We start from the raw sequence: 21,956 nt of genomic DNA, 5'->3' as shown, positions 1-21,956 counted from the left end.
TAGATTTTAAGAACAAGTTGAATCTGTTTCAAGCCTATTCTCTTAGAATTCAAGAATATTTATCTTAAATCTAGGGTGCATCCAAGAATGTGTAATTTTTTTTACTAGTATTTTTTTTTTCATCAATTTTGTTAAAAATAAGTAAATAAACAAAACTTGGCGAGATAGATTTCAAATCAGAACTCGCCTCTGAAAAGCCCTGAGAAGAAAAAATGGAGAAAAAAATAAACAAGAAAAGAAAATCAGAAAAAGGAAATAATGCTTGAAGCAAAAGTTGTGAGTTGTGACCCTGTGTTAAGTGTCAACCCGCTTTTTCCACTCACGGTAAACATGTACCCCCAGACCCGAAAATGCGTACAGTAGGGATATGCTGGATTTTGGGCCAGTCTTCGCCTGTTGGCTTCAAGTACCTCTCCTGTAGCTTCTTAGAGCAATTTTCAAGTGTAAGCGTCGTCAAGTTGGAAAGGTTGGTTGTCCACTCTGGTATGGCATTGAGGTCTTCACATCTGCTTACTGTTAGCTGTTCCAAGGTAAAACCTCTAAACTCCCCTGTGATTAATAATACCCACTCCATTTTGTCGACCTGCATATGCTTCAATCTGGGGAATGCCAGTTTTCGCTCTAGGAGATTATTCTGGGTGGGTTGTCTTGAATCTGCTTCACTAGTTGAAATAATTATCTTCCATCCCTTAAATTTAGGCATGTTTCGAAGCCAGAGATTCTCGAGTGATGGAAATAAGGGAGCATGGTGCTTATACACGATGTCATTACTACTTTCATTGCTCCCAGCACAATTCTCGATATACTCTACATTGTCTAAATCTAGAAGATTCAGATTTTTAAGATGAGGAAGTTTCCCAAAGGAGCAAAGGTATCTGCAGCCTTCGCACTGGAGTATCCAAATGCTAACAAGATTCGGAAGCCAAAAGTGAAGGCGATCCAACATCCAGCTTGGTAACCTCTCTCCTGCATAACCATATATCAACAGTTCTTTTAAATTAGAATTGGGTTGGAGGCCTTCTATAACTATCTCATCATGTTTTAGGCTACCACCAATAAACTCTAAATCCAAGCCTAAAAGCTTATCTTTACTCTTCAAGTTTGCTGCCTTAGCTTCTGAAATTGTATCCATTGACCTCCCAAAGACACGTATTGTTAACTTTCCTGTTAGATTGTTTAGGCAATTTAGCTCTGCTAACTCACCGACACTGTTGGCCTTTGATCTGTTTTCTGAACTCTGCTCTCCTTGTATGAACATGTCTAGTGTTCGAAGATCTGTCAAGTTCCCCAACCCCTTGGGTATATGACTCAATGCATTACAATATCCTACTTTGAGATGTCTCAACTTAACCAACCTACTCATGTTTTTCGGCAACTCTTCAAGTTTGTAGCAGCCAAACAAGTCAAGTGATAACAAATTCACAAGCCTTGTGATTGAATTGGGGAGTTTAACCATAGGATTGTATGACAAGTTGAGATAACGCAAGCACTGCAGCTCGCCAAGAGATCTTGGCACAATCTTTAACCCCAGCCTATGCAGGTCCAATACCCTCAAAGATTTAAGTCTCAAAATTGATCTATCATTGATTGACAAATTCTTTAACGTCAATTTACAGTGCCTAGACACTACCAAAAGGAATGATTGTAGATGCTCAATTCTGAATAGTGAGGAAGGGACTTCCCAAGATTCTGATATTGTACCTCCAAAAGACAGATGACGAACGTGTTCATCAAATTCACGTGTGTCTGAATCTGCCATCTTATACCTGAACCCAGAAACAGAGAGCACGAGATCGTGCATCATGTTATGCATTGTCAAACGGACCCCAGTGCCAAAGTCATAGGTTTGTTCCATCTTGAAAAAGCCATAATTTACCAGGTTGAGCATGTATGCACCAGCTGCTTCCTCCAAGCTTTGGCTTCTATACTGGGGCTCAACATATCCTAAAGAGATCCAGAGACGAACCATCTGATCTTCCTCATATACAAAACCCTTGGGGAACAAGGAACAATAAGCAACACAAAGTTTTTGCCTTGCATCCAGCTGATCGAAACTAAATTTAAGTGTCTGCATAACATCACGCCCATAGGAAGAGAAATGTTTAAGTTGATCATCTCTGAAGGTCTTCCATTCCTGAAGTGTTTGTTTACCTGCTAAGAGGCCTCCTATACTCCGTATTACAAGTGGCACGTTCATACACATTTTTGCAATCTCCTCCCCTATTGCTTCCACACCCGGCTCTTGCCACTGTGTAAATGCTATCTTTTGAAAGAGAAGCCATGAGTCACGTTCTGTTAGATCCCCTAGCATATAAGGGGCAACTGAATCCATTATACCGGCAACAGTTGAACAACGTGTGGTAATGAGAACCTTGCTTCCCTTGGCCCCAACAGCTAGCAAGTTCCTCAGCTTTAGCCACTTCAGCCTCAAACCATCTTGCTCACATATGTTGTCCAGAACAAGCAGATACTTCTTCCCGCCAATTACTGTAAGGAACTGATCGTAGAGCCTATCTACCCTGCGACTGAAAGGCATTTCATCAGAACTAGACTCTAATATCTTTTCTACCACCTCTTTGACATCGAAATTTTGATTTGCAGAAACCCAAAACTGAACATCAAAACAACTTTTCAGCCTTTCATCATGGTAAACATACTGAGCCAATGTAGTTTTTCCCACTCCTCCAATGCCAACAATGGAGGCAACAGAGAGAGTCTCTGAAACAAGCGAGTCTGAGTCATCAGAGAGTATGCTGACTATGCTGTCCCTATCTCCATCTCTTCCGATGACTACATCAGTGATAACCTGAGACCATGTTGTATCAGTGCTTAGTGCCCGTGCTTGGCTTACAGACGGCATACTAACTATGGCACCAAACTGGGCATGATCTCTTGCAATGCGTTCAAACTTCTTGATGATACCCTTGAGTTTCTTAGCATCTCTCAAGGGAGTAACAACAGGATTTGATGGAGAGAAGAATGAACGTATTGCTTTGACCAACTTGTTTCCGTAAATGATTTCTTGCTGTTTGGCTCTAGCTGTTTTTTCATCTAAGAAATCATCTAACTCAGCCAGTGCATGATTGAGCTTGTCAAGCACGTCTCGTTGAGCATTACTCCAAGACTCCAAGGAAGCAGCATCAAGAAATGTAGCTTCAATGGTAGTCTTAAGCTCCTGGAGCCTTTTGATGTGGGAATCCAGATCCTTCGCAAACAAGATTTGTTTGTATGCTCCGGAACCAAGTTTTTCCACAATAGCTGAAACGACTTCAGCCATTATCGCTTCAGCCATCTCACTCTCTCTAGTTCAGTTGTTTAATATGATCGACTACAATACCGCACACAAAAATAAAAATATTCTTAGCCGTTGATCTAAATTTTGCTGGTGGATGAGAAACGATGGTTCTGTATCCTGGTTATGGTTGTGGTTATGAAGGCTTTGTAAGACTTATTAGCCATCTAGGTGTATTATTGCAGACTTGGATGTTGGAACCTTGCATTCCTCCAAGTCAACAAAAGGGTTGCTTAGCTAGCATGGTTTGCGGACGCGTGTCACATGGTATTATGGCATTTTATAGCCCCGAATTTAATTTGAGAAGATATTATGTGAATTCAAATTTACAAGTGGACTGATAAAAGTTATTGAACACTTTATATAAATTTAAACATTTTTGAAATCTAGATACAAGTTTTTGGACTTTTTTTATTAGTTTGGGAAATTCTACCATGTAACCTTTTAATATTGCGATTTCTACGTTGTGTCCCTCTTTTACTATTAATAAATGTCTCAATTTGCGTATTATTAGTATTTGGTTGCTCAATTTTGTACTCCGTATTGCATTTATTTGTTCTGGATATTTACTTAGTAGTTTATTGTTGTTCACAAAACTTGTGGTATTAAAGCAGTACTCCAACAAAAAATCTTTAAAATAGTTGAAAAGTCCACTGAATCAAAAATTAAATCAGATGTCACTTCATGGTGAGGCTAACTCCTACAAGGAAGACTAATTTGGCATCACCGCATCAGCCTATCCTAATCTTTAATGTAAAAACAAGACTTTTGAGTATAATATTTTGGACCCCATGACATGCTTAGATGTGATACAGCTTAGAGACTTTTCCGGTGATTAGAAGTGTACATTGAAAGAGCATTAATACATTAGAATGGATAAGAGTTGATCAAAGCTATACCAATTTACCTACAACTTCTCTTGCAAAAAACCAAACAAATAAAAAACTAGTTCATCATTGAGTTTTTTCTTAATAATAATTTTCCATAAAAAATCATTATTCATTGAAAGAGCATTAATACATTAAAATGAATAAGAGCTGATCAAAGCTAGACCTATTTATCAGCAACTTCTCTTGCAAAAAACCGAAAAAATAAAAAACTAGTTCATCATTGTGCTTTTTCTCAAAATACAGACCTATTTTCGGCATATGTTTATTAACTTAGGCTGATATTAAATTAAATACAGACATAAAGTAAAACAAAATCTCATACGAAGCGGACTTCACAATTTTACAAAAAGATGTCAGTTAGATGATAATACAGGCTTGTTTAGCCAGGCGTGTTCTTTCCTTTTGTTTTGGAAAATTTTGGTTGTAAATTGTGATTTCGCAACACTTGTTTAACAGAGTAGATGAACACATTTTAAAATCGCCATTCTTACATTTCAGTTTTGCAATAAATTATGGACTCACAAGCTGCAGTGATATAGCAATGATTCTAGAGACTTCTCCTACTGCTTGTGGATTAAAGATTGTCTAAAACTAATTTGATTGAGAAATACATAAGCATGAGAAAGCTGCGGTGTTGTCTATAATCATAGATCACTATTAGTGAACGTACAATTCATGTTTACCACATAATCTTACTAACATATTAGTCCATATAAAAACACTGACACTCAAAAGTCATCTTTAACTTTAAATCTTTGGTCATAAAGCTCTCATAGCTTTGGTTATGTTTTCACTTGGACCTACGATGCTGTAAAAAAAAAAAACTCGGTTTCTAGTCTTTTCAAGATGATCATAATGCAATGGTTTACCACATCTTGATTCTTGACGAAGACTTTGTGGTCCACTTAAATACCGGAGTAAAACGACTCGAAACAGGATAATTCTCATAAACATTTCCAATGTAGAAGACTTCAAGTCAGCTAAGTTGAGATTACTGCAGGTTTCTATGTAACTTTCAAATAACACGGGTTATATCTATTCAACAATTGAATAAATTTAAACAACAAAAATGAAGGGAGTGAATTAAAACGGTAAGCATCACTCGTAAACATAATAACTAAAGTACTTACGAGTACAATGTTAAAGCATCACTGACTCATGAACAAGTGGCATGATCAATTAATCAGTTTCAAGGTTGTTGCAGGACAACTTAAGCTATTACTTCAATACTGGTACTACTTACTGAGTACAAATATAATCTTAAAGAGTATTTGGTGGTTTGTCTTGTGTGTTAATTATTGTTTTTCAAGATAATTTTATTTTTCTTTCAAAAAAATTGTTACATTTTCCTGTTTATTGCTTCCATTTCCTCACCTTCCATCAATTCTTACTCTCTTCCACTTATATTTCCTTTTTTCTACCACTTTTTTTTTTTTTGTAAGGAACCAAACAACACAATTTTTTATTTTATTTTTATTTTTTTATTATTGAATACATTTTTCAGTTCCTTGAATGGTCTATTATATGGAACGCCAAAATGGAGCACAAAACACGACACAGGCTTTTCCAGAAATTGGCAATAATTATGAGGATGCCCCAATTTCACATGGTAACCTACAATAATGAAAAAGATGTTATATTCACGGAAATGTCATTGTGAGAAATTTCCCAATAATTATAAGGGTGACATAGCTATTAGCTAGCATGCGGAAATATCTTAGAAATTGCTCAAAAGTTAAAGTTAAAGTTAAAGAGGGTTATTTATCTCTTTCATAAAAATTGTGATTCAGTACAATAATGTTGTTTTCACTTTTTCAGTACTAGACATTTAATTCCATGTGAAATTTCAAATCACAGATTCAAAATTGCTAGGAAAGAGAGGGGTGGTAGTGTACTAGTGTGGTACTGGTACATGAAAGATCACTTTCATGTTTCCAATTTCCATTAATTCCAAACGTACCAATGTCCCCAATAATTTATGCCCAATGAGTAAATTATTGAAGTTACCTGCCTAGTGCCTATAATTCTATCTAAGCCAGTTATTTGTGTAGTTAGAAATTTCGACGAAGCATCTTACAAACTCCATTTAATAATCCTTCAGCAAGTCCTTGAAGCTTTCATTCACAAACCACAACTTCTAATCACTCCACTTTCTTATTTCCTTTCCCTTGCCTTTAAGTGAATTGAACCAAACATTATCGTAACTTAATTTTTGTTTCCTTTAAACTTCTCCAATAATCCACCCCTCAAAAAAAAAAAAAAAAAATGGCAGAACCTATAACGACTGCAGTAGCTGATCTTGCTGTGAAGAAATTGGTTAACAAAGGTTATGGAGCAATCAATTATGTAATGGACCTCGAGTCCGAGCTGAAAAAGCTTGAGAATACAAGGACTCTCATTGAAGCTGCACTCCTTGATGCAGATTCAATGTCAGAGCAATACAGTCATACTGAACAAGACACTTTGGAGAAGCTTAGTTGTCAGCTTGACAGGTTACTTGACCTGTTGGATGTAAGAGCTTCTAGAGAATTGCAGAAACAACTCATGAGTGGAGGTTACTTCACAAAAGAGTTACGGTCCTTTTTTTCTGCATCAAATCAGCTTGTTGCACGATTTAAAGATGCTCGCAAAGTTGATGATATTAAGAAGAAACTGAATTCCATTGCAATAGACCATGCTATGCTTGGTCGCATTTGCAGCTTGCCAACTCAGGCAAGAACCATTCAACGAGCCGAGTCTTCTCATGTTCTTACCAGTTTTGTTGTTGGAAGGGACAAAGACAGAGATCAGATTGTAAGCATATTGTCTGAGGACTCCATAGCCTCAAGAACCCTCTCTGTTGCCTCCATTGTCGGTATTGGTGGAATAGGGAAAACGACATTGGCTTGGTATGTCTATAATGATGAGAGGATGAAGCGCTGTTTTGATGTTAAATTCTGGGTTTCAGTAACTCAGGACTTTGATATTAAAAAGGTGCTGCTGGAGATTATAACAGCATGTGGTGCAGGGGAATTGCCTCACGATCTGTTCAACATGGAGCATTTGTATCAGCACTTTCAACGAGCAATTGGTGGGAAGAAATTTCTGCTTGTTCTCGATAACATTTGGGATCATGTTAGTTTGAGGCAGAAATGGGTTGATCTGAGAGACCTGTTATCAGCGCATTCAGCTGGTGGGAGTCGGGTTCTTATCACTACACGTGATAAAAAAGTTGCCGGAATGATGGGCACCGTCAACCCTTACATGCTTGGGGGTTTAATAGATGATGACTCTTGGCTTCTGTTTCAAAAGATTGCTTTTACACATTGGCAGGAGCCAGGTATGGAAGCAATTGGGAAAGAGATTGCACTTATGTGTCCAAACGTGCCACTCGTTATTCGAAGTATAGGAGGCCTATTAGCAGGGAAACCTACTGTTCAAGAATGGCGTGCTTTTAGAGATGATCAGCTTGCTAATTTTGCTTCCTATGGGCGTGACATTATGCATACGCTTAAATTTAGTTACGACCAATTGGATGCTAGATTGAAGCTTTGTGTTACTTACTGCATCTTGTTCCCAACGGGACAGGATTTTGTAGTGGATGAACTAATCCATTATTGGATTGCTTTGGGATATGTTAAGCCACGGTATTGTAATCAAACCTTGGAGGAAGCAGGGCTAGAATACATAACCAACTTGAATAATTGTGGGTTTTTCTGCTATTTGCCCACTATGTGGGTCAGGCCAAATGAAATATATATGCACGATGTAATGTATGAGCTAGTTCTCTCAATAGCTGGGCTCAAGTACAAGGTGGCAGATTCAAACACATATGAAATTGATAAAAGGGTTCGTCATCTGTCTTTCTGGAAAATGATATGGAGCTCAAATATGCAAATGCCTTCTTCAGTACCCAAAATCAAACACCTACAATCATTCATCATAGGCCGTTGTTATCGCCAAAAGGTGAAGAATTTTTCCATAATTATTGATAAATTAATATCAATATCTGAATGTTTAAAAGTATTAGACCTACATGGGTTGGTGATAGAGAAATTGCCAGCATCCATAGGTGAATTAATCTGCCTACGGTACCTAAATTTGTCTAGAACTGATATAGTGCAATTGCCTAATTCAATCACACGACTAGTGAATTTACAATCACTCTACTTAAGATCCTGTCATTTCCTTGAGAAGTTGCCCAGGGATATGAGCAAGTTGGTGAATCTGAGACACCTTTTGTTATTGGGGAGTGAGAAGCTGAGGCATATGCCCATGGGATTGGGGAATTTGACAAATCTTACAAGTTTGGATGTGTTTATAGTGGGTGAAGAGACTGAATCAGAGGGTAATATTATGGGCAAATTATCAGATTTAAATCAGCTGAACAATCTAAGTGGAAGATTGCGTATTGAGGTACGTAGGGAGTCAAAGTATATAATGTCATCTGAGGTTAGTGCTGTAAATTTGAAGATGAAAGAGAACCTCCTATGTCTATATATACATTTCAAGAATGGCACAAAAGAGGATGAGAGGGTGTTAGAATGTCTCCAGCCTTCTTGTAATCTAAAACAACTTAAAATATTTGGGTATGGAGGGGAGAGGTTACCAGGTTGGATGGTGGATCATCAATTGGAGGCTCACCTTCCTAATTTGGATTCACTTGTATTTGCGGATTTTAAAGCATGTAAGAACTTGTGCTCCTTAGGAAGGCTCCCTTATCTGAAATATCTATGTCTTGGAGGATTAGCTGAAGTGGAGTATATGGAGGACAACACCAGCACTAGTAGCGGAAATGCTAACAGCATCGTGGACGAGTTGCCCCCAGCTTCCTTATTTCCCAGCCTTGATGATTTCATACTAAAAGAAATGCCAAAATTGAAGGGATGGTGGAGGATGCAATCAAGTAATGAGCAATATTCAAGAGGGGATCTCCAAGTTCAACAGCAGCAGCATCAACATCCTAAATTAGAATGTCTAATCGTGGACAATGTGGAATTGGCGATTACAATTTTAAGGCAGGGGGTCTTCACTTCTCTTAAATGTCTTCGTATTGAATTTGATGACATTGGTGAGCAACCTCATCAGCAACAAGAAGCGCCTACCCTCCAAAATAATTACTTATTCTTTCCCAACTTGCAGTCTCTAGAGCTATTTCGGGTGAACAAGGTTGAGATTATTTCAGAAAGCCTTCGATTATTATCCTCCCTGGAACGCATAAGTATAAGTAATTGTGAAAAGCTTAAGGCAATACCAGAATGGATTGACAGCCTCACCTCCCTAAATACACTTGGTCTTATAAATTGTCCAAGATTGGAATCACTGCCGCAACAAATAGCAAACCTCCCAAACTTAAAGACACTCTTAATCACAAAATGCCCCATACTTAGGGAGAGGTGCCAGAGTCCAAATGGAGAATACTGGCCCTACATTCAACATATTCCTAATCTATATACATACGAGTAATATCATAGTTTTCATTGTAATAGTTTCCCAAGTCAGCTTTCAATTATTTTCTAATTTTCTTTTCTACCCCAACCCCCTTACGTACTCCTTGTGTTTTTCTAATGAGGAACTCTTGCTTTTTTTTTTTTTGACAATCAAGGAACTCTTGTTACCATGTAAGATAATTATCGAATATAGAAAGTAATTGTAATGTTTTTTTCATACTCCAAATCTTAATTTAACTTTTGTAACAAGTATAGATGGAAAAAAAGTGATTGAAAGACCAAGTTGAATGAGGTTGCAAGTGGGGACAAAATAACCAATAATAGTATAGAAGGGTACCCATTTTTAATTATTAGATGATCAGTGTTTTAGCCTTTCGGCTTTTGTACAATTACCAATACATTAAAATAACAGAGCTGGGTCTTATAGAGTATTTACCGTTGGTGTTTATTATATTAAACAATCAGTTTCTCCCTTATACCCAATGACTCAAATGAGCTTCTCCTCCTATTTCTATATAACCTATTACGAAAATACGACTTACCACTTTGGTATCCGCCTAAATACTTGAGGCTAAAAAACGCATGTATTATAACCTTTAATTTTGTAATTTTTTGACCTTTTTTCGCCCAAAAATAAAAATTGCCGAGATATTTACCATGGACCCTTATATCCTCCGGGATTCAAATAAGATCGGTGGAACCATCCATTATGTCCTTAAACGGCCAATTTACCCATTCACAACTTATAGTGATTTCGTAAACTCAAGCCTACCACGGACGTTTATGACAACATTTAATGATCATATATGGTTTCACACGGCATTATATGACTCCGAGATGTAACCCTTTGATGTGTTCATTTTATATATATATTTATCCCCGTCCCTTGGTCGTAATTAGTAGTGTTTTTGGCTCCTACGAGCCACTTTTATTACTAATTTGTGTTTTCCAGTGCTTTGGTAGTTTTGCTTGAGTTTTGTAGGAAATTGCATACTTGGAGCATTTTCCCGGGCTTTTAGAGGAGCGTCTACGAGTATTGGAAGACCGCGACCCAGTTCGATAGCCCAAGACCGATTGGAGGCATCAAATCGGTGATTAAGGGCTCGAGTATGAAGATCCAAGGAAGAAACTCGGATTGGGCCGAGGAGAAGAGGCCCAATCGAGTTTTGGTGGCCCAAGAGGAGTGGCCCAGAGCACTCTCTCCGCCCGGTGCACGCGCCCGGCCGGGCGGGCCAAAGGAAGCTTCGCCCGGAGCTCGCGCTCGGACGGGCGCGAGAGAACCTCAAAGGAAGCTGAAGGCGGGCCCGGTCGGGCGGCCCTCTGCCCGGCCGGGCGCGTGTAGATTTTCTAGAGGATTAGCTTTCCGATTAAGTTCGTTTTAGCGTTAACTCTTGCTTAGTATTAATGTAATTTTTATTAGGCAAGATTGATATCTCTTATTATTATTATTACTCTAGTTTTAGTTTTTCTCCTCCCTCGCTCTACTTAACTTTCTCTCTCTAGATTTTATTTTCTTTCCTTGTTCCTCACACTCTTGTAATTCCGCCGTCTTGGTACGATTTCTCCTTTAATTAATCTCAGTATTTTATTCTTTCCGATTTCCGTTATGTCTTGTTTAATTATTATGCTTTGTTTAGTTTTGATCATGTCTGAGTAGTTTCCTTCTAGGGTTTATGGGGATCTAATAAATAATATGAAAGGGGTAATTGTATGATCGTTAATTATTAATGCTTAATTGATTTCTTATTGATTGATTACATGCTATGCAATTAGATTTGGCCAGATTTGATTGTATGAGTTTAGCAATATTGATTCGAGATTCGAGAGATGAGAATTGATGTTTAGGCTTAGTTTCAATAAGCAGATTAATTTATAAATGGTTAGGTCGAGATTCGAGAGATGAGATTTAATACCGGTAAATTAATTCTGTGATTGTAATACGTAGCGAAAGCCCTTTACGATCTGATTAATTAATGCATTGGTGATTGATTATCGTGTTTACCCTGGAATATTGTTTATTAGTGAACCTATACCCTAGACTTTATTGTTATTGATTTCTTCCCTTATTTATTCTCCTTACTCATAATCTTCGTAGTATAGTTTATAATCTCAAACAACAATTTGGTTACTTAATAATTTAGATTATAATTAATTAATTAGGAATAAAAAGACTTGTTTCCCTGTGGATTCGACCCTACTTCCCTATCTGCATTAGCTAGTGGATTTAGGTAATTATTTTTGATTAGGTGATACGACTTTAGCTTGTCATAATTTGGCGCCGTTGTCGGGGAAACGGTTTTATTTTTATTTCTAATTGTTTTTATAGTTTAGATTATTTTCTCTTTTGCCTCAAGGGACATTAGTTCTTTGAGGTAGTACTAATATCTGTTTTTTTTTTAGTTCTTTGTTTATGCCCTGGTGTTCCAGATCAGGTTACATTCCATTCGATCCTGAGATCGAACGCTCGTTTCATAGACAAAAGAATCTTTACAGGCAGATCTTAGCAGATTCCGGGAGTAGTGATATTCCAGGAAATCCATTACCTTCCTCTAGTGATTCGGAGCATTCTTCTGATTCAGAACTAGAGATGGGTACACCACCACCTCCACCACCTCGTAAGCTAAGCGATTATTCGCAACCATCGCTGACAGATTTTCCGCATCTTTCTCCTACGCCCGATCTCGAGGGAGTCCAGTTCGAGATCAAGCCCCAATTCATCACGATGATAGAAAGAAAGCAATTCAGTGGAGCAAAGGGTGAAGATCCTAATCTTCACATTGCAGATTTCTGTCAATACTGCAATACTATTAGGCAGAATGGGGTAACGCAGGATCAAATCAGGGAGATTCTTTTTCCCTTTTCTTTATGTGGAAAAGCTAAATTATGGTTTAATGGTTTGAATAGAGCTGCACTTGGTATCACTAACTGGGAGACTCTTGCATTGAATTTCTATAATAAATATTACCCTGCAGAGAAAACAGCTTTATTAAGAAGCGCCATTCAGAACTTTGCCCAGGAACCAGATGAAGCATTATATGAAGCTTGGGAAAGGTTCAAAGATCTGCAGAGGGAGTGTCATCACAATTTGGCTAAGTGGCAACTAATTCAAGCCTTTTACAACGGATTAGGAAATGCATCTAGAACAATTTTAGACTCCGCAGCTAGCGGTAGATTTATGAATTTAAATGTTGATGATGCAGGTCAGGTTATTGAAGATATGGCAATCCATAATTCCCAATACGGGAATGCTAGAGGTTTTGCTCACAAGGGCAAGCATCATGTTGATTCAGTCACTCTTTTGCAAGCCCAGCTTACTTCTATTTGTCAGAAATTAGATAATCTTACCACGAACAATTCTAATTCTGTTGCTAATGTTTCTGCTGTTGCTAATAATGCTAATGATGCTTTTTGTGAAATTGTGGCAGTGTAGGTCATTATGAACAGGATTGCAGGAGTTCTATGGAGCAAGTTAATGCTTTCCAAACTTACAAGCAAAATAACCCTTACTCCAATTCCTACAATCCTGGCTACCGGAACCATCCCTACCTATCTTACCGTAGCACCAATGTTCAAAATCCTCCACCTCCACAACAACCACAACAAGCACCCCCTCCACAGCAGAAATACTACCATCCTCATGCCAATCAGAAACCCCCATCACAACCCCCTACTACATCTTCTGACCCTGCTTTATCAGAAATTAGGGCAATGCTGACTAATATGCAAAAGCATATGGAGAGTAGAGACCAACAGATTGACTCTATTATAGCCCATAATAAAGTCATGGACACCCAAATTGCCCAATTGTCCTCTACCCTTCAATCTCGTCAGCAGGGAGCTTTACCAGCACAGGGAATCCAACCAACGGATCATGCAAATGCAATCACCCTAAGGAGTGGTTCACACTACGATGGGCCCCAAATGCCCAAAGAGGATGAACCTGAATTATCTGACATTGCTAATCCTGATTCCTTTGTACCAATTTCCCCTGCAGGGCTGCAGGGTAAAATTCCTGACGCTAATATTTTTGATGATTCATTGCAGGGTACAACCCCAGGGAAGGATGCACCCCAGGAGAAGAGTAGGGAAGCACCACCAGTTATCAAATTACCTTTCCCTAATCGCCAACTAAAGACTAAGTTGGATAAGCAGTTTGGTAAGTTTCTGGAGGTTGTTAAAAATTTGCAGGTAACGGTTCCTTTTACTGAACTTATTACACAGGTTCCTGCATACGCTAAATTTATGAAAGATATTCTGACTAGGAAGAGGGCCTTTAATGAAGTAGAAACTGTCGCTTTTACTGAGGAGTGTAGTGCATTGTTACAAAATAAATCTCCTCCTAAATTAAAGGATCCTGGTAGTTTTTCTATCCCTTGTCATATTGGTAATGTCTTCATAGATAAAGCATTATGTGATTTGGGTGCTTCTGTTAGTGTAATGCCATCGTCTATTTGTTCTAAATTGAATATGGGAGAATTAAAAATTACTAATATCACTTTGCAAATGGCAGATCGTTCTGTTAAATATCCCTTAGGTATTTTAGAGGACGTCCCTGTTAGAGTCGGTAAATTTTTCATCCCTGTTGACTTTGTTGTTTTAGACATGGCTGAGGACACACAAATACCCATTATATTAGGTAGGCCTTTTCTCCATACTGCAGGAGCTATTATAGATGTTAAAAATGGTAAACTAACCCTATCTGTTGGTGATGATAATATTACTTTTAATTTAGGGAAGGTTTTAAAAGGTCCTATGCTTGAAGAAAACTGTTGTTTAATTGATGTGTTAGATATAATGGATGATATTTGTGATGATAGCTTGACACAGATTCTTGCAAGGGATCCCTTGGAAGAAATACTTTGTGGTAATTTGTCTGCAGGTGATGCGAGTATCTGGAGCAAGGAGGTGGATATTATTGAGAAAGCACTTGCCATAGAAGAACTGGATGACAAGGAAAATAAGAAGGTAGTACAATTAGTTCAGGAATCGAAACCTGCAGAGGTAAAGAAACCTGAACTAAAACCTCTCCCTTCTCATTTAAAATATGTTTTTCTTGATGACCAGGAAATGAACCCTGTGATCATCAGTACTGCACTTGATGACCCACAAATTTCCCAACTTCTAGAGGTTCTCAGAACCCACAAAAGGGCAATAGGGTACAGTATTGATGATCTCAAGGGTATTAGCCCAGATTTTTGTATGCACAGGATACACCTAGAGGATAACTACAAGCCCTGCATTCAACCCCAGAGGAGGTTAAATCCTAACATGCAAGAGGTAGTCAAGAAAGAGGTTATGAAACTACTTGATGCAGGTATCATCTATCCTATTTCTGACTCCAAATGGGTAAGTCCTGTACAGGTAGTTCCTAAGAAGGGTGGGATGACTGTTGTTAAGAACGATAAAAATGAATTAATTCCCACTAGAACTGTTACAGGGTGGCGTATGTGCATCGACTATCGTAGATTAAATGTCGCCACTAAAAAAGACCACTTCCCTCTCCCCTTCATTGATCAAATGCTTGAGAGGTTAGCAAATCATAAGTTCTTTTGCTATTTAGATGGGTATTCGGGATTTTTCCAAATTCCGATCCACCCTGAAGATCAGGAAAAGACAACATTTACATGCCCTTATGGCACTTTTGCATATCGTAGAATGCCTTTTGGTTTATGTAATGCACCTGCTACTTTTCAACGTTGCATGATGGGTATCTTTTCTGAGTTCATAGAGTCTATCATGGAAGTCTTTATGGATGATTTTAGTGTTTATGGTTCTTCATTTGATGCATGCCTAATTAACCTAGCTAAAATCCTGAAAAGATGTGAAGAATGCAATTTGGTCTTAAATTGGGAAAAATGTCACTTTATGGTGACAGAGGGAGTAGTGTTAGGTCACATTGTATCTGATAAGGGCATACAGGTAGACAGAGCAAAAATTTCAGTGATTGAGCAATTACCTCCCCCAGTAAATGTTTAGGGAGTTAGGAGTTTCTTGGGTCATGCGGGGTTTTATCGCCGTTTTATCAAAGATTTTTCTAAAATTGCTAAACCACTGACTCAGCTTTTGCTTAAGGATGCCCCTTTTGTTTTTACTGACGAGTGTCTTGAGTCTTTTAACAGGATCAAGCAGGCTTTAATTTCGGCGCCTATCATATGTGCTCCTGATTGGAATCTTCCCTTCAAGATCATGTGCGATGCAAGCGACTTTGCTTTAGGAGCCGTGCTTGGACAGAGGAAGGACAAAGTTTTACATGCTATCTATTATGCTAGTAAAACTTTGGATGAGGCTCAAATCAACTATGCCACCACGGAGAAGGAGTTTTTAGCTGTCATTTATGCTTTAGAAAAATCTAGATCATATCTAGTTGGTTCTAAAGTTATTGTTTTTACTGACCATGCAGCTTTAAAGTACTTGATAGCCAAGGCGGAATCAAAGCCTAGGCTACTCCGGTGGGTTCTTTTGCTCCAGGACTTCAACATTGAAATTAGGGACAAAAAGGGCGCAGAGAACGTTGTGGCAGATCACTTGTCACGAATCAGGTATGATGAGGGTAAGGATTTTCTCCCTATAGATGATTCTTTCCCTGATGACAACCTGTATGCAGTGGTAGAGCAACACCCCTGGTACGCCGATTTTGCAAATTATTTAGTGGGTGGTACTCTACCTCTTGACTTGTCCTACCAACAAAAGAAGAAATTCCTGTATGATGTTAAACATTATTTTTGGGATGATCCTTTTTTGTTTCGTGAGTGTGCAGATGGATTATTTCGCAGGTGTGTTCCCGAATGGGAGGTACACGGTATTCTCACTATCTGCCACACTTCACCTTATGGAGGACATCATGGTCCCTCTAAAACAGTGGCCAAGATAAATGAGTCAGGATTCTATTGGCCCACCATGTTCAAGGATGCTAACATTTTTGTGCAGGCTTGTGACTCTTGCCATAGGATTGGCAACATCTCGCGGCGGCATGAGATGCCTCAAACTGGGATTTTGGAAGTTGAAATTTTTGATGTTTGGGGTGTTGACTACATGGGACCGTTCCCTTCCTCTAGAGGGAACCGCTATATACTAGTCGCCGTAGATTATGTATCCAAGTGGGTAGAAGCCATTGCCACTCCTACCAATGACGCCAAGGTGGTCCATAGGCTTTTCAAGAAAACCATTTTTCCTAGATTCGGAGTGCCTAGAGCCATAATTAGTAACGGAGGATCCCACTTTCATGAGCGGAAGTTATATACCCTCCTAAAGAAATATGGTGTTTACCATAGGACAGCGCTAGCCTACCATCCCCAAACTAGTGGCCAAGTCGAAGTGTCTAATCGCGAGATTAAGGTCATCTTAGAGAAGGTGGTAGCAAAATATAGGAAAGATTGGAGCGATAAGTTGGATGACACCCTATGGGCATATAGAACCGCATTTAAGACCCCTATAGGTACCACTCCCTATAGACTTGTGTACGGCAAAGCATGTCATCTTCCGGTGGAGTTAGAGTACAAGGCATATTGGGCTATTAAGGAGCTCAATTTGGACGCTAAGCTAGCGGGAGAGAAGAGGCTTCTACAACTTAACCAACTTGATGAGTTTAGGTTGATGGCCTATAATAGTGCGCGAGTCTACAAGGAAAAGACGAAGAGATGGCACGACAAGATGATCCTTCCGAGAGAATTCAAAGAGGGTGATAAGGTGTTGCTGTTCAACTTTAGGCTTAAACTTTTTCCAGGAAAGTTGAAGTCAAGGTGGTCGGGTCCTTTCACAGTAAAACGGGCCAACAAATTCGGTTCTGTAGAGTTGTTTGATGAGAATGGTAATGAATTCAAGGTAAATGGTCAGAGGCTTAAGATGTATCATGACGGGGCTACGATTGGTGCAGTTGAACTACTACACCTGACTAGTTCCAGCTCACCTTGAGAAACCTATGGTAAGTAGGTCGTGCGGGACCTAGATAAACCAGCGCTTTGCGGGAGGCAACCCGTATTTTACTTGCTTTAATTTTTGTTTTTTCTTTCTTTTTCTTATGAGAGGAGAGAGGAGGGAATTTAATGAGTTTTATGAGCTTTTGGTACAGTTTACAGGCAAAGAGTTAGTCAAATTTTGAGAAAGGAAAAAGTTCGTCAAAACTTGCTCTCGGGCCCGACCGGGCGGAGTTTCGCCCGACCGGGCGCGAGAGTTGACGTATACGGACTTAAAATTGGCCCGGCCGGGCGGAAATACGCCCGACCGGGCGCGAGAAGAGACCTCAAAATTGAAGAAAAATCGCCCGACCGGGCAGTGAGACGCCCGGCCGGGCGCGAGACAAAGTTGCCCCAAGGGCGAAAGATCGCCCGATCGGGCGAAACGGCGCCCGATCGGGCGCGAGAGAAAGAACGTGGGGTGGGTTTAGATCGCCCGACCGGGCTCATTACCGCCCGACCGGGCGCGAGAACTAAATGAGGGATTCTCAAGATCGCCCGACCGGGCGGCCCTTCGCCCGGCCGGGCGCGCCCTACCCGACTCCCTTTTTCTCCTTCTTTCTTCGTTTTTTTCGTCATTTCTTCTCTCATTCTTTCACTTTCTCTCTCTAAAACTCTAAATTTCCTCTGACTTCTCTCTAAGATTTCTCCTCCTTCCCTTACCCAAATCCAAATCTTTTCACATATTATTACTCCTCTCACCATCCTCTACATTTCTATACCAAAATTTTTCAGTTTCCACAAATTAAATTTTTGACCACTACTTAAAATGGCGGCTAAGCGGGCTCGAAGTCTACTCGGAGGAAGCTCCAGCTCGTCCCAACAATACGACCCGGCACTACAACTTCCCCAATGGCCGACGATCAAGATCGCGACGGCGGAACAACGGGAGAAGCTCGAGGTGCTATACGGTCGCGAGGTAATCCCTTCACGGTGGTTACACCGCCCTACTCTAGAAGCCTTAGGTTTATATGGTTTTGTTAGGAGATTTTTAAATGATATTGGTATGAGAAAATTTGTAGATATGCATTATGCCACATACCGTGAATTAACTTGTGAATTTTTGTCTTCTCTTGTGATTCAAAACCATAAAAGTGGTCCTAAATTAATATTTAGGCTTAACAATAAAAACATCACTCTTTCTTTTGTGGAATTCTGTAAATTATTTGAACTGAGGCCTGATTTGAACAGACAATGGAATGCTGAATTTAAAATGGAAGATGTTTATTTAGCTTTGACTGGCATTTCAAATGTTTCTGCTCAACATGCTAGTGCTAGGCCCATTCACCACCCCATCCCCAAACTGTGGCAAAGATTTGCCGGTGTATGTTTCCTAGGTAGAAATGAACCCCATAACTGTCAGACCAATGAACTTGCTGTGATTGGCCATTACATTTTTGGGTATGAAAAACTGAACATCGCCCGGTACATCATTCACCACCTAGGTAGGCACGCTACGGCCAGCAACCACCACACTACCCCTATCCGTCTTGGTGGCCTTATCACTAGGATAGCCATCAAGAAGGCCGGTTTTGTAGAGAGTGGAACTCATAGGATGACCAACATGGGGCCGGATACTTACATGACCTCTAGGTACCTTGAGGAGTTGGGGTGGTTGAGAGCGGACGAGAACCAAGTCCCCCATTGGTGCATTAGGACAGGGACTGAACAACCCTTGCCTATTTTTCCTTTGCCCAACCCTGACCTGACCGCCTTTCCCTCAGGGCAGGAGTCTTATACTTATGCCCTGTTAGTTGCCCATGCTAGGGGTGAGGATCCACAGCAGGCCCATCCACCTCCCATACAGCCCATTCCACAGCCACCATCACCACCCCGACAGTCCTACTCCGTCCCTCACGGTGACTCTGACCCAGTTTGGGATTTACAGAGTATTGGCCAAGCCATAGGTCGTATAGAGCAGACCCAGACCGAGTTTAGGCAGATGATAGGCTTTGTTGACCATAGGTTAGGCTACCTCGAGAGGAACCAGGGTAGGGGGCTATACCCTATTTATGATGATTACGCTCGTCGGGGCAACATTCCCGACGATGCGGTTTACCCAGATTGGTTTCAGCCCCCACCCCAGGGATACGATAGGGATCCCACTGCCCATGGCATTTACACAGACTATTCCTCGTTCCATGGGTACGGACAGGACATTCCTTTTGGGGGACCGCCGGGGGGGACTTTTCATGCTAACTATTTTGGTAGTGGCTCTTTCGGTGCAGATGGTGCCGGTTCCAGTGGTGGAGCAGGTGGGTCCTCTCATATGGACCAGGATGCGGATGAGTAGCCAGCTGAGCTATTTTCGAGCCAATGAGGACATTGTCCGATCTTGGCTTGGGGGAGGATTTTTGGATTTGGTATATACTTTTCTCTTTCCTTTTCTTTATTTTTGTTTATTTTTGGTGTGTTTTGTTAGTTTAGTTTTATTGCTTTCTAGTTTAGTTTATTGCTTTCCTTATATGAAAAATACAAAAAAATTGAAAAATCAAAAAAATAAAAAAATACGAACCAATGAACTGTAAATCATGCTTCCCTGTGCCCCATACTTGAGAAAAATTGTTTTGATTCTTGGTATTTTATTGTGAGCATTGTGGATTAGTTGATCATGACTTGAAGTTTAATTATTTGGATTCCCAAACATGCGTCAATTTTGTCCAACTACTTGTGAATATAGTGCTTGACTAGTTGATTTGGTTAGGAATGTGTGATTAGTTCCTGGTATGTCAATGAATTTGAGTATTGGTTTGCAACTATGAGTAGTGTTTCATGACTCATTATTATGCACATGTGGAGGACAAAGGCATTTGTTCTTTTAGGTGACCTTCAGATTTATTTAGATACATTTGTTCCCTTCTTGCTACCCATGTTGTTGCCTTGACCTTTTGTTGTTTATTTGCCACATTACAAGCCTATTTTGCCCCATTGGTTACTAGTCCCAAGCTTGGCTTGGGGGAGCTATTAGTGAGTGAGGTGAGGGAGTTTGTAGTGTGCACATTATTTGCACAATTGGGTGGGTTTGAGAAGTTATTTGTTCTTGATCATATTTTTATTTGATGAGTTTTATTGTGTACATATTTGAGAAAAATAAAAGTGTGATGAAAAAGAAAAAAAAGGGAGAAGTTCAAAAAAAAGAATAGTGAAAAAAAATAAAAAAAAGAAAGTGAACTTCTAGAAAAGAAAAAAAAAGAGAAAAAAAAAAGGGCAAAAGAAAAAAAAGTGTTTGATGTTCAAATGTTCTAAGTGAAGGTTGATCAAAAGGAAAAAAATTGAGTTTCATTGTAAATATTTGAGTTTTGAGTTCAAAGTTTGTTTATTCACTCTTGTTCTATATTATCATACTTTTTATGAGTGAAATTGTAAGTTTTGGGATTGATTTTTATTGATTGGATTATTTTTGGTGGATTTGTGTTGGAGTTGGTTATGTTGGAGATGTGTATGATCACTATTTTTGGTCATGGGTTTATTTAGGATACGGCTCCCTTTATGCATAGCTTTTCTCTCACATGTTCCCAAATTTATCCTACCCTTTTCCCTAGCCTTACATTACAAGCTTTAAAAGACCTTTTGACCTTGTGCATAGAGTTGTGTAAATATGAAAGTGTTGTTTATCAATGCAAGTTATGATCTGACATATTCCGAGTCGACTGTTAGGTTGAGTGTATGTCTTTTTAAACACACGAGTGTTGTGAGTTTGGGAGGGCATTGTTCACATTAAAGGGGTTGGGATGGAGAGCGATCGAGTACATCTTTTACTCGCCACATCAATGAGAGTTGAGTGTGTGAGCACTAGTTTTGAATTCTATATGCTCTTGTGGTTTGCTCTATTTGACAATTGTTGGGGATGAAGGGTGATTAGATGGATAGGATTGGTTGATTTTGAAGCATGTTCACTTGATTTGCCTTGAATCGTTTGTGCTTGATTTTTTATATTGGGGTGAGGCATGTTTTATTTGTTCATTGAGGAGCTCTTTGCTTAGGGACAAGCAAAGGTTTGGCTTGGGGGAGTTTGATGTGTTCATTTTATATATATATTTATCCCCGTCCCTTGGTCGTAATTAGTAGTGTTTTTGGCTCCTACGAGCCACTTTTATTACTAATTTGTGTTTTCCAGTGCTTTGGTAGTTTTGCTTGAGTTTTGTAGGAAATTGCATACTTGGAGCATTTTCCCGGGCTTTTAGAGGAGCGTCTACGAGTATTGGAAGACCGCGACCCAGTTCGATAGCCCAAGACCGATTGGAGGCATCAAATCGGTGATTAAGGGCTCGAGTATGAAGATCCAAGGAAGAAACTCGGATTGGGCCGAGGAGAAGAGGCCCAATCGAGTTTTGGTGGCCCAAGAGGAGTGGCCCGGAGCACTCTCTCCGCCCGGTGCACGCGCCCGGCCGGG

General features: G+C 39.7%; 2 protein-coding genes across 2 annotated transcripts; one reads left to right on the top strand and one right to left on the bottom strand.

Moving 5' to 3' along the window:
- Nucleotides 1–169: 169 nt before the first annotated feature.
- Nucleotides 170–3,508, bottom strand: LOC145608423 (disease resistance protein RGA2-like). The gene has a single exon (XM_081664037.1). The coding sequence runs from the start codon at nt 3,290–3,292 to the stop codon at nt 320–322; it is 2,973 nt and encodes a 990-aa protein (XP_081520163.1). The 5' UTR covers nt 3,293–3,508; the 3' UTR covers nt 170–319.
- Nucleotides 3,509–6,447: 2,939 nt separating this feature from the next.
- Nucleotides 6,448–9,627, top strand: LOC145607472 (disease resistance protein RGA2-like). The gene has a single exon (XM_081663113.1). The coding sequence runs from the start codon at nt 6,448–6,450 to the stop codon at nt 9,625–9,627; it is 3,180 nt and encodes a 1,059-aa protein (XP_081519239.1).
- Nucleotides 9,628–21,956: the final 12,329 nt, after the last annotated feature.

This window comes from Chenopodium album, chromosome 23, assembly GCF_948465745.1.
Source record: "Chenopodium album chromosome 23, dcCheAlbu1.1, whole genome shotgun sequence".
NCBI lineage: Eukaryota > Viridiplantae > Streptophyta > Magnoliopsida > Caryophyllales > Amaranthaceae > Chenopodium > Chenopodium album.
Note: the sequence above shows the minus strand (reverse complement) of the source record. Positions and strands in the feature narration are given on the sequence as shown.

Bases quoted from the DNA above. Each gene is read 5' to 3' on its own strand.
- LOC145608423 (XM_081664037.1), bottom strand. From the start codon at position 3,292: ATGGCTGAAGCGATAATGGCTGAAGTCGTTTCAGCTATTGTGGAAAAA.
- LOC145607472 (XM_081663113.1), top strand. From the start codon at position 6,448: ATGGCAGAACCTATAACGACTGCAGTAGCTGATCTTGCTGTGAAGAAA.